Genomic DNA, 11,304 nt, shown 5'->3' with positions numbered 1-11,304 from the left:
ATTTTACACGCACGTTACCAGGCACGATCATATTTTTTTTATCAAGAAAATTCATGTTAGATCATAATTTCTTTTTTTCTAGTAAGACCTTTGATATTACATTTACATTTATGCATTTGGCAGATGCTTTTATCCAAAGCAACTTACAGTGCCCTTATTACAGGGACAATCCCCCTGGAGCAACCTGGAGTTAAGTGTCTTGCTCAAGGACACAATGGTGGTGGCTGTGGGGATGAACCAACAACCTTCCACTTACCAGTTCAGTGCTTTAGTCCACTACACCACCACCACTCAAATATTAGGGCAAAAATCATATTCTTGATAATAATATTTGTATTGTTTTCCTGTCAATATATCTAAAAATCCTTAAAACTAGATCATTTTGATTGATCTTATTTTAGAAACAACACTGCATAAGATATTTAGGTTTTTCAGAGAATGTATTTTTAACGTGTATTTTGTCTTACTGTACTGGCAGAGTTTTTATAGTCAAAACAAGTGAAAAAATCTACCAGTGCTGAAGAAGTAATCCAAAGTATTTAGAATACGTTACTGACCTTGAGTAATCTAACGGAATACGTCACAAATTACATTTTACAGCATGTATTCTGTAATCTGTAGTGGAATACATTTTAAAAGTAACCCTGCCTGTTATTCAGACCACCTCAGCATCAATGCATTTCTCTGACCGGAAGTGTGTTGAAAAGTCATATGACCGACCGGAGCACCTCTTTTACATTTCCGAAAATGTAGTCCCTAGTACTACTTAAACAGAACAACAACAACAACAACATATTCTACAGTCGACGTGTCCAGTCGAGAAACTCTCTCCGCTTCTGGATTTTTTTGTTTTTTGTCGTGTGTGTAGTTTTCAGAAACACACGAGTTTGTGTTTGCAAAAATTAATGTAAATAAAGTGTACGTGTATCAATGCGCGGCAGAAGGGAAGACTCAGCTCTGCGTACAATCACTAGATTACATCTTTGAGACCACATTACGTGTGTGTGTGTGTGTAAGACAAATTCGCTTATATTTTCGGTTTCAGCAAACAACCATGAAGTTTCAATACAAAGAAGAGCATCCTTTTGAGAAGAGGCGATCAGAGGGAGAGAAGATCAGGAAGAAATACCCAGACAGGGTGCCTGTAAGTCTGTGTATAGTACAGTAAAGCGTGACAGTCCTGATACATCTGCGTGACATTATCAGTTTATATTAGATCAGATACACACCGTGTGTACAGCCTTTCTTACTGAGCATACATTCAACAGAGAGAGATTTGGCTTGAGTAGCATGTGAGGGCCTTGTTGATCTTCCATCATGCCTGTCGAAAGTGCTCGAGTTTATGTTTATAAATGGTGTATTTTTTAATTCTTATAAACCACTCTTTATAAACCTGCTTTGGAAGTAGAATGATGTAATATTCAGGTGCTTTGTTTCGTTGTCTCATCTGGTTTGATTCATCAGTGCTTATGGAAAGACTGTAACCTGCCCTACTGTTGTTGTGCTATGTATTTAGAAATGGACTCATTTAAAATGCAATGATGGGGTAAAATGATCCATTTCTTTGAGTAGGAACATGGTTTGCTGTGAAACTTAAAATAGATGCTCTGTCAACATGTAATGAAATACAGTCTGTCCACAAGGTTTGCTTTGTTTACCATAGAAACAACACAACTAGTAATCCTAAATATATTGTTTGAGCAAATTCTAAACAGTCATATACAGCAGAACATCTCTTTTACACGTGATTCAGGATTTTAGATCTATTAATAAAATAAAACCATAAAAACAGCAGTTTTTGATGAGCTCATCTTAGCAAAGATTATCAAGTTGACTCTCCCCAGTTGAAATACAGTAATAGTTTATACATTTTATTCAACTGATACAATCCATCAGCAATTTTGCAAATGTAGCACCATTATCCTGTAGGGTCAGGTAATAGCTTTATTATTATTATTATTATTATTATTATTATGGGGCAATTTGTACCCTGTGGATTTGATTTTTCTATCTTTATGAGGGCATTAAAAAAACACACTGTCGCCCTTTTATGCAAAATACTTTAATCTATTTATTAATATAAATTGCAGATAAATTCAGTAAGACTGTTACTTATTAATTTATATCAGCATCAAGGCATATTTCGTGACATATTAGGCTTTGAATCAGATATTAGAAAAAAAAAATCTGATGTTTAGGGGGAATTCATAATGGCCCCCCAACATTTTGAATTTCGAGGGCATTTATTAGCGTTTTTGCCCCAAGCCTCTATTAACTTCTGACTCTGTTACCCTGTTATATGAAAAATGCCTGAATAACGTCTTATTTAGATCCAGTCTTTAAATGCTGATCCAATAGACTAAGTAGGTGTTTCATTTCATTATCTTGTTCCTCATCTGCAGCCTCATTATCAAAAATAGAACAGCTTTTCTCAGATCCTCTTTGCACAAAGTCAAAAATCACCTACGGTGGGTTTGAAACAGCAAAGAAACTGTGAATTAAAAGTAAACCAGCATCTTTATTAGGTTTCGCTAAGACTACCCTAACTGTACAACACATCCCCATTCACTTAAAAATGAATAGTGAGACTAAATGTTGGGGTTTGTTTCTCTTTTAGGTAATTGTGGAAAAAGCTCCTAAAGCCAGAATAGGCGACCTAGACAAGAAGAAATATCTCGTCCCTTCTGATCTGACAGGTAAGATTGCCAATTCAGTTAATAATTCGTTCATTCATCAAAGCAGAATATCTATTGCTGTGTTTTAGGTTATTTTGTAGTGAGCCTTTTGATGCTAGCTTAGCAAAATAACCTATTAAAGCATGTTTTATTTTTTAAATGTTTTATATTGTATATTTTCAGTGGGCCAGTTTTACTTTCTCATCCGAAAACGAATTCACCTGAGAGCTGAGGATGCACTCTTCTTCTTCGTAAACAATGTCATTCCCCCTACCTCTGCCACCATGGGCCAGCTGTACCAGGTAGTTCTCTCTCGTTTTGTTTTCTTTACGATATTATGCCATGCAGTTTCTTTTATAATTTCTATTCTGTTTTTAACACGCAGGAGCATCATGAAGAAGATTTCTTCCTTTACATTGCCTACAGCGACGAGAGTGTGTATGGAGAATAGAGCCAAAGGGAAAAATAACCCCACCCCTCTCTTTCTTCCTTTTAAAACAATATATAGGCATCATGCTGACAGCCTAGAGTTCTCAGAACTGAAGTATCAGATGCACTTTTGCTTTCATTTTATCTTATTATATTTTTTTTTTCAGAGTTTAGTAAGAAGCAGTTTTTTTCATGGTTCTTACACAGTGGTATCAAAACTGATAGACGCTAGCCCAATTTTGCCATTGATATAATGCTAAGTGCATGCTTATTCTGCCATTTAAGTTGATTTAACATTATATACAGTTATTTACAGTACACCCATGACATACAGACCTTTCAGAGTAATCTCATTTGAAATGTTTATGACCGTACAAAGAATGTTAAAACATTTCTAACTAGCATGTACAGTCCAATACTCGTAGGCCAGTCAGCTGAAAAAATCACTAAAGTGACTTAAGTGTATTCTGTTTCCGCTTATTCTGATATGCTGGTGTTACATTGATTTAATTGTATTATTGTACCTAGAAGAGTTTAAATGGCTTGATGTTTGGTGAAGTTGTAAATCTCAAGTGCAAGTTTTTTTTTTCTTTTTTTTTTTTCTTTTTTTTTTTTTTTTTGGTATTCAGCTGTATTTCTGTTACCCTATATAAATCAAATGCACACTGGTTTTGTCTATTGACTTAACTGAACCACCACAACAAACAGAACGCAAGCTACTAAAATGAGATTTTTTTCTCAGTAGTTGTTAGTATAATTGTTAGTCTTGGAAAGATATTTTGCAAAACCTGAAAAATATTTACTGTTTCTGGGGTGTTGGAAGCATTATGAATTTCCCCAGGCCATTCCATTGCTTCCACATTTTTATCTAAACTGTTTTGCCAACACTGATTTCTTGAAAGTAAATCCACACACACAAGCTCCTCGTCTTTGGAGGCCATAAGATAAAGCAAAGCACAAATATAGACAACATAAGTCATATTGGCAAGATTGGCACTTTACAAATGACATGAACATGGATTTATTTTTCAACATCAAGATTTTAGGTTAAAATGGATTATATAGATTAAAATTAAATGAACGTATAGGGGAAAGTGTATATTTTTATAAGCAAATATTTTCAGTATTTAACCTCATTGCTTTTGCACTTCAAATTCAGTTCAGTTGGCAGTTCACCTTTCTTGTCACAAACTAATAGTCAAGAACACAAATATGCCATGTCATAAAGGCATGAATAATAGTTCTAAAATAATTCGGAAAACGCTGTTTGTCACGCTGCTGTCACTGCTTGATATTTCATGCCAATTAATACATTTCCGTAATGCTGATAAACGTTTATGGAAACTTAACAATTTAGGGCAATGTTGAAAAAGTACAGAAAACTACAAGTCAACATGGCAACTACTGCGAAACTACACCTCCCATGTTCCCGTCTGTTTTCCGGTTGCTGCCAACTTCAAAATAAAAGTCCTCGGAGGGCGACTTGACAACAGCGAAGACGGATCATTATGTCGGATGCCATGGAAACGCGACGCTCTCCTCGATTTTCCATGTTAAGAAGGATCCTGGATAATTTATGTGAGAGGTAACAGCAAGGCCCAAGATGAGTCAGAAAGCAGTAAAAGTGGTCGTTGAACTACACCTGAGGGCGGTGAGGATTTATTGATAAAGATAAATATTAGGAAGCTACTCGTAGGCTAATTAACTTCAGATAGAGACTGTCAAGAACATTAGAAGGCTGCACCACTAGTAGAGAGTGCAGAGTATAGAATACGTAGTGTTTCCTGGGAATATGCAGTGTGGGAATTATCATATTTATTTTTAGATAACTTGTCCAGGGGTGCATTTACCAGCCAAAGATGACGTCTACCTCAGTGTGTCTCTAATGAACCAATACAGGACATCAGGATGTCTTCCTGCAGTTTTTCCATTACTGTTTCGGGAGAAAATTAGGTTTGAAAAGGTGGAGTAATTGTTTATTATTTTTTATAAAAAATGTTTCTTCTTCTTGTTCTTATTATTATTATTACTGATATACACTGGCAGCCAAAAGTTTGGAATAATGTATAGATTTTGCTGTTTCAGAAGGAAATTGGTACTTTAATTCACCAAAGTGGCATTCAGCTGATCACAAAGTATAGTCAGGACATTACTGATGTAAAAAACAGCACCATCTCTATTTGAAAAAAAGTCATTTTTGATCAAATCTAGACAGGCCACATTTCCAGCAGCCATCACTCCAACACCTTATCCTTGAGTAATCATGCTAAATTGCTAATTTGGTACTAGAAAATCACTTGCCATTATATCAAACACAGTTGAAAGCTATTTGGTTTGTTAAATGAAGCTTAATATTGTCTTTGTGTTTGTTTTTGAGTTGCCACAGTATGCAATAGACTGGCATGTCTTAAGGTCAAAATTAGACCAAAAATGACAAAAAAGAAACAGCTTTCTCTAGAAACTCGTCAGTCAATCATTGTTTTGAGGAATGAAGGCTATACAATGCTTGAAATTGCCAAAAAACTGAAGATTTCATTCAAAGGTGTACACTACAGTCTTCAAAGACAAAGGACAACTGGCTCTAACAAGGACAGAAAGAGATGTGGAAGGCCAGATGTACATCTAAACAAGAGGATAAGTACATCAGAGTCTCTAATTTGAGAAATAGACGCCTCACATGTCCTCAGCTGGCAGCTTCATTGAATTCTACCCGCTCAACACCAGTTTCATGTACAACAGTAAAGAGAAGACTCAGGGGTGCAGGCCTTATGGGAAGAATTGCAAAGAAAAAGCCACTTGTGATACAGAAAAACAAAAAGAAAAGGTTAGAGTGGGCAAAGAAACACAGACATTGGACAACAGATAATTGGAAAAGAGTGTTATGGATCTTAACCCCATTGAGCTTTTGTGGGATCAGCTAGACTGTAAGGTGTGTGAGAAGTGCCGGACAAGACAGCCACATCTTTGGCAAGTGCTACAGGAAGCGTGCGGTGAAATGTCACCTGAGTATCTGGACAAACTGACAGCTAGAATGCCAAGGATCTGCAAAGCTGTCATTGCTGCACGTGGAGGATTTTTTGATGAGAATCCTTTGAAGTAGTTTAAGTAACATTTTATTCAAATTGTAATAGTAATTTTTCATGTTATTAATGTCCTGACTATACATTGTGATCAGTTGAATGCCACTTTGGTGAATAAAAGTATCAATTTCTTTTTTCATCAAGAGCAAAATCTGTACATTATTCCAAAATTTTGGCCACCAGTGAATATATATATATATATATATATATATATATTTTAATGATATTTTTATATATTTAATATATATATATTATCAATAATAATAATAGGTAATGGCATAAATGAATAAATAAAATATTATAGTATAGATTATATATATATATATATAATCTATACTATAATATTTTATTCATTATTTATTCTGGAGTTTTATATTATTTAAAAGTTTGAAATCGAACAATTTTTCTATGGCGAGCCATCACACAGATATATATGTAAACTCACATTTTTTTTGTTGTAGATTCAGAAGTTTGCCACCGATCCATGTGCAATTGCTGAATTCTTACAGTGTGAGTTCTACTTTCTCTTCTTCCTTTTGTCATTGTCATCCTCCTTCATTTCCTTCTTATTTGCCATTTCTCATTCTCCATAACGGTTCTCAGTCTCTGTCTTCCAATCTGAAATATTGCATATCAAAATATCTTTCTTCTCTTCTCCAGCTGAAACTGTAAAAGTTGAACTCATTCAGTTGATTCCTCCAGGTAAAACTGAATCGACTGAACTTTTTTGCAATTCATTGTATGTACCATACTAGTGGCACACAAATTACAAATCACAGCATAATTTAAGTTGCTTTCAAAATGCCCTTGTAAAGCTGGTGAAATACTGGCCAGTTATGAGGAAGATGCTCGAAGCTTTCTTTTCCCAGAGCCTAAGCTGGTCCCATCTTTCTCTGGCGTACAGAGAGAAGTATTAATGACACGGGCTTCCACTTTTTCTGTAAGTTTTTATTAATTGAGCAGTCAAATTGAATTTATATAGGGTACTTAAATTACAACATTTGATCCAGAAACTACAATACTGATTTTTGGCATTATTAATATTGACTAGAATCTCTCTTAATATTCATGGATTCATTACAGGGTATTTCTCCAAGGTTAGAGTTCTCTTCAAAGACAACAATCAGTGAAATCTCCACCTCTGTTCCTGTGGTAAAAAATACAGATTTTGAAATTGAATAAATTAATTATAGCTTTATTGCTTGAGAATACTGATTTATATTGCTTATTACTTTGTAATATGTTTTATTGGCTTTAGAGTGCAATGACAAGGAAGACTGCAAAGACGTCTCAGCAGCAGTGTAGAACATCATCCCAAAGACATCTCTCTTCTGCTCCATGGAGGCAAAGACAACTCTGGGACAGAGATCAGGTATCAAAGGCTCCTCATTTGTCTTCACTGCACCCTTTTTTGTTGTTGTTGTTTAGATTCTATGACAGATAGCAGGGGCGGTTCTGACTATTTTTGACTGGGGGAGCCAGGGTTGGGCCGGGTGTGCTTGTAGTGGGGAAGCTGTATTATACCATAAATGTCCCCTGTATACATATAAAACATAATTTGCTGTTTTAATATTTGCAGACATGCAATTTTTTAAAGACAACCAAAGATTCACCAAATTTGAGTAAAAATAATAAAAAAATATATTTTAAAATATATAAACAAACAGGCTCATGATAAATGTTTCAATTAGTCAATACACCCTAACATTCGGGGCCTGGGTAGCTCAGCAAGTAAAGACGCAGACTACAGGGTGTGCTGAGTGACTCCAGCCAGGCTTCCTAAGCAACCAATTGGCCTGGTTGCTAGGGTGGGTAGAGTCATGTTGGGTTAAACTCATCGTGGTAGCTATAATATGGTTCTCGCTCTCGGTGGGGCGTGTGGTGAGTTGTGCATGGATGCTGTGGAGAATAGCGTGAAGCCTCCACACGCACTAGGTCTCCGCGGTAACGTGTTCAACAAGCCACGTGATAAGATGCGCGGATTGACGTCTCAGACGCGGAGGCAACTGAGATTCATCCTCTGCCACCCGGATTGAGGCGAGTCACTATGCCACCACGAGGACCTAGAGCGCATTGGGAATTGGGCATTCCAAATTGGGGAGAAAAGGGGAGAAAATAATAATAATAAATAAATAAAATACACCCTAACATTCTTGTTTTACCCACAAACTTTAAGCCATGTTGCCATGCTGTTCTTTAGAATGACTAATGCCGTAAAGGGCTGTAATCAGCATGTACAGGTCTTGTAAATGGTCACCGTTTCCTTTAAGATTCTTTTAAGAATTTATAAGCACATTTTTAAATTCACTAGTTCATTTTAAATGGTCCAGTGTAACAAGTGAATTTTTAAATGTATCTATCTCAATTACTGTGAGTTTAAAGAGGCTGCATGCATCGTAATTATAAGTGACCAATAAGATGGCTTTAATATGTTTTTTTTTGGTTATCATTATTATGTCTGTCAGTGTCTATGCGCATTTCTTAATGAGCGTGCTTGGTGTGTGCCTCTTATTAGATAATGTGGTTGATAATATTAAGCTTAATTCTCCGTTATTGAGCACATGTCCCTTGTGATTGGTGGGCCGTGTGTTAAGTATTTGATTGATAAATGGTGTTCATAAAGAGAACGTTGTGTTTGTTATCTTCCCTGTAAACTATTTAGTGCTTCTCTTGCATTTTGTTTGCAAAAGAAGCAGAAGGATCAACTGCAGCTTTGTTCTCTTTCTCCGGTTAGTTGCTTGTTTGCTTTTTGTTCTTGCACCTGTACCCAACAGCACTAATATTAATCTGTGTATATTAATAGATTGAAGTGCGTTGATGTGGTGAGCTCAGTGTATAAGAGCCTTTCTCACTGAAGGTAAGGCATGTATTTGGGCTTTAGTGTGGTGGTTTATAGGGGTTCCAATTTTATGTTTTAAGTGTATTCATAATAAATTTGCCATTGCAGGTGTGGTGTGGTCATGTATAACGCTAGCTGCTGTTTCTTCATACCTGTTTCTTCATATCTGTTCCAGCATTTCACCAAAGTCGCTCGTTTGTTTTGCCAAACTTGTTGCACTACGTTTTTCTTGTTTCTGCATTGTACATGGCAAAACATTAAATTAAAGTCAGTGGAAAAAATACCTCATTATAAATAACATATGTGTGTTCTGTATGTTGTTCCAGAAATGAAAACCCGACAGATACACATAAGAAAAAATATTGTATAATTAATGCTTGCCAAATAAGAGCGATCTCTAACGAGTTGGGCTCAGGTGCATTCAATAAGGCAGAAAATCAGATACAGATCGGGTTTCAAGATAATAACGTGGGAAATTGTGCTATAAAAGTAACTTAACTTACACTTACATTTACACCAGCACATATAATTCACATTAAGTAGAACTGAAACTGGAGCTGGCAGGTCCAAAGATGCGAAACTAATGCTGAACTTCTGCCTTATCTCCAGATGTTGTTGGTTTCTCCTACCCATGCTCTCTGGAGACAACAATTTTACAATGATATCATTAGTACAGTGAGGTTAAAGAATATATTATTATATCAGACAGACACAAAACATTGAACTCAAATGGTCAACGCTTGTTGTAGCTGGAGAATTATGCCTAAAAATACTATGATGGGCTTTCAGTAAGAAGCGCTTGTAAGGGGCCGTCTGAAATTCCATTCACAGCACTAAAACGTCGGAGGTGTCCAAGTATTAATTTGTTAATCAATTCAATTAAAGTGTAAGTTATGCATACAATTTACAATCTTTAGAATGTGTAAATGTTTTTTTAATAAGTGTTTCAGACAGAACATGCATGGCAGTTGCATTGAACACTTGGGCATCAGAGACATTTTGGCACAGTGTGCTTTTCAGATGATCTCTTATGAACCACAAGGGAATATTTAATAAATATTGAACTTAAATTAAACTTTACCCTGCTAAATATTGTTATACAGTCATAATGTATTGATGTTTTGTTTAAATACAATTTGTTTGGCCTATTTATTATGATGTGGGGTCACTGAACTTTCAGTGGGATGGAAAATGAGAATACCACTCTTACTATTCTACCACTCCAATTTAGGGTGGCCAATGGGGGGGGGGGGGTGGCAGGCCTATTGACACGGGGGCACTTCAGTAACAAATAGCATGTATGATATGTATGTGTACACGCATATGGGATATTGATAATTCACCAATGCTGCACAGAAAATCAACGTGATTTCTTTTCTCATTTGTATGAATATAGTACTCATTTGTCTTGTAATAAACAAAGAAATATGTATCCTTTGATAGTAAACTTATATACAAACAGTACAAATATATATACAGTATATAAAATTTATGGTAGGGCAACAAAAAATCAACACTATTACATACAATACCTAAGATCTCTAATGACCCTGTGAACTTTTGGTACTTAAGCAAATATGAAAGCCATATTTATTTATAATTTATTCTTGAAAGATTTTATGATCAAGACCATAAGATCAATAGACCCTACAGGAGGTGTACCAGGTTTTGTGATGAATCAGTGGTAGCCAGCAGAGGGCACAAAAGCTCACTGAAGGATAAAGTGTAGACACTTTGATTTAATTTACTACTTGTGCTTTTGTCATTTACTGTATATGTGCAATGCTGGGTCCACTACAGGTTCACATGAAGGAGTCCTGGTCAGATGGACAGTCTTCTTTCCACTATTCACCTGTTTCTGGCAGAAGCTCCAGATTAAGGAGTGTGTCACCTCATTATTCAACACCATCAAGAGAAGCAGGTATAAATACTATATCGCTGTTAATTAAAATTCTTAGTATTGGCACAAATTTGATGCAAACTAAGTAGATCTTTACAGTTTTGCCACACCTTTTTGTCTTTGAGAAGTTCAGTTTGACCGTTTTTATTTTGTTTAACCAACAGAATGTTAATTTGTAATCCATATTCCGACTACAGTATGCACTTGCATTTTCTCCTCAGGAATCTCAAGAGGAAGCTATTCCAGACCTTTGGTTGGTTGTCTGTAATTCTCTATATACTATAACTTCATGAAACAAATATACTGATCTGAAAGTTAAAGGAATATTCCGGGTTCAATACATGTTAAGCTCAATCGGCAGTATTTGTGCATAATGTTGAT

At 35.8% G+C, this 11,304-nt stretch overlaps 2 protein-coding genes across 2 annotated transcripts in view; both read left to right on the top strand.

Annotated features, from left to right (window-relative positions):
- Positions 1-742: 742 nt before the first annotated feature.
- On the top strand, positions 743-3,772 carry LOC127439886 (gamma-aminobutyric acid receptor-associated protein). Its single transcript, XM_051696207.1, has 4 exons — positions 743-1,144; positions 2,618-2,696; positions 2,859-2,977; positions 3,061-3,772. Exons 1-4 carry the CDS (start codon positions 1,055-1,057, stop codon positions 3,124-3,126), a joined length of 354 nt encoding a protein of 117 aa, XP_051552167.1. The 5' UTR covers positions 743-1,054; the 3' UTR covers positions 3,127-3,772.
- Positions 3,773-4,611: 839 nt separating this feature from the next.
- The window catches only part of spata6l (spermatogenesis associated 6-like), a 13,168-nt gene continuing 6,475 nt past the window's right edge, over positions 4,612-11,304 (top strand). Inside the window, exons 1-9 of the mRNA XM_051696310.1 lie at positions 4,612-4,755; positions 4,930-5,067; positions 6,646-6,694; positions 6,845-6,886; positions 7,000-7,124; positions 7,268-7,336; positions 7,443-7,556; positions 10,824-10,944; positions 11,145-11,176. Of these exons, the coding sequence (XP_051552270.1) occupies positions 4,708-4,755; positions 4,930-5,067; positions 6,646-6,694; positions 6,845-6,886; positions 7,000-7,124; positions 7,268-7,336; positions 7,443-7,556; positions 10,824-10,944; positions 11,145-11,176 (738 nt within the window). The 5' untranslated portion in view covers positions 4,612-4,707. The remainder of the gene's footprint in view (positions 4,756-4,929; positions 5,068-6,645; positions 6,695-6,844; positions 6,887-6,999; positions 7,125-7,267; positions 7,337-7,442; positions 7,557-10,823; positions 10,945-11,144; positions 11,177-11,304) is intronic.

Source organism: Myxocyprinus asiaticus, chromosome 1, assembly GCF_019703515.2.
Source record: "Myxocyprinus asiaticus isolate MX2 ecotype Aquarium Trade chromosome 1, UBuf_Myxa_2, whole genome shotgun sequence".
Taxonomy (NCBI): domain Eukaryota; kingdom Metazoa; phylum Chordata; class Actinopteri; order Cypriniformes; family Catostomidae; genus Myxocyprinus; species Myxocyprinus asiaticus.
Note: the sequence above shows the minus strand (reverse complement) of the source record. Positions and strands in the feature narration are given on the sequence as shown.

Bases quoted from the DNA above. Each gene is read 5' to 3' on its own strand.
- LOC127439886 (XM_051696207.1), top strand. From the start codon at position 1,055: ATGAAGTTTCAATACAAAGAAGAGCATCCTTTTGAGAAGAGGCGATCA. The intron at 2,697-2,858 runs GTAAGATTGCCA...GTATATTTTCAG, and splicing joins CGTCCCTTCTGATCTGACAG to TGGGCCAGTTTTACTTTCTC. The intron at 2,978-3,060 runs GTAGTTCTCTCT...TTTAACACGCAG, and splicing joins CCATGGGCCAGCTGTACCAG to GAGCATCATGAAGAAGATTT.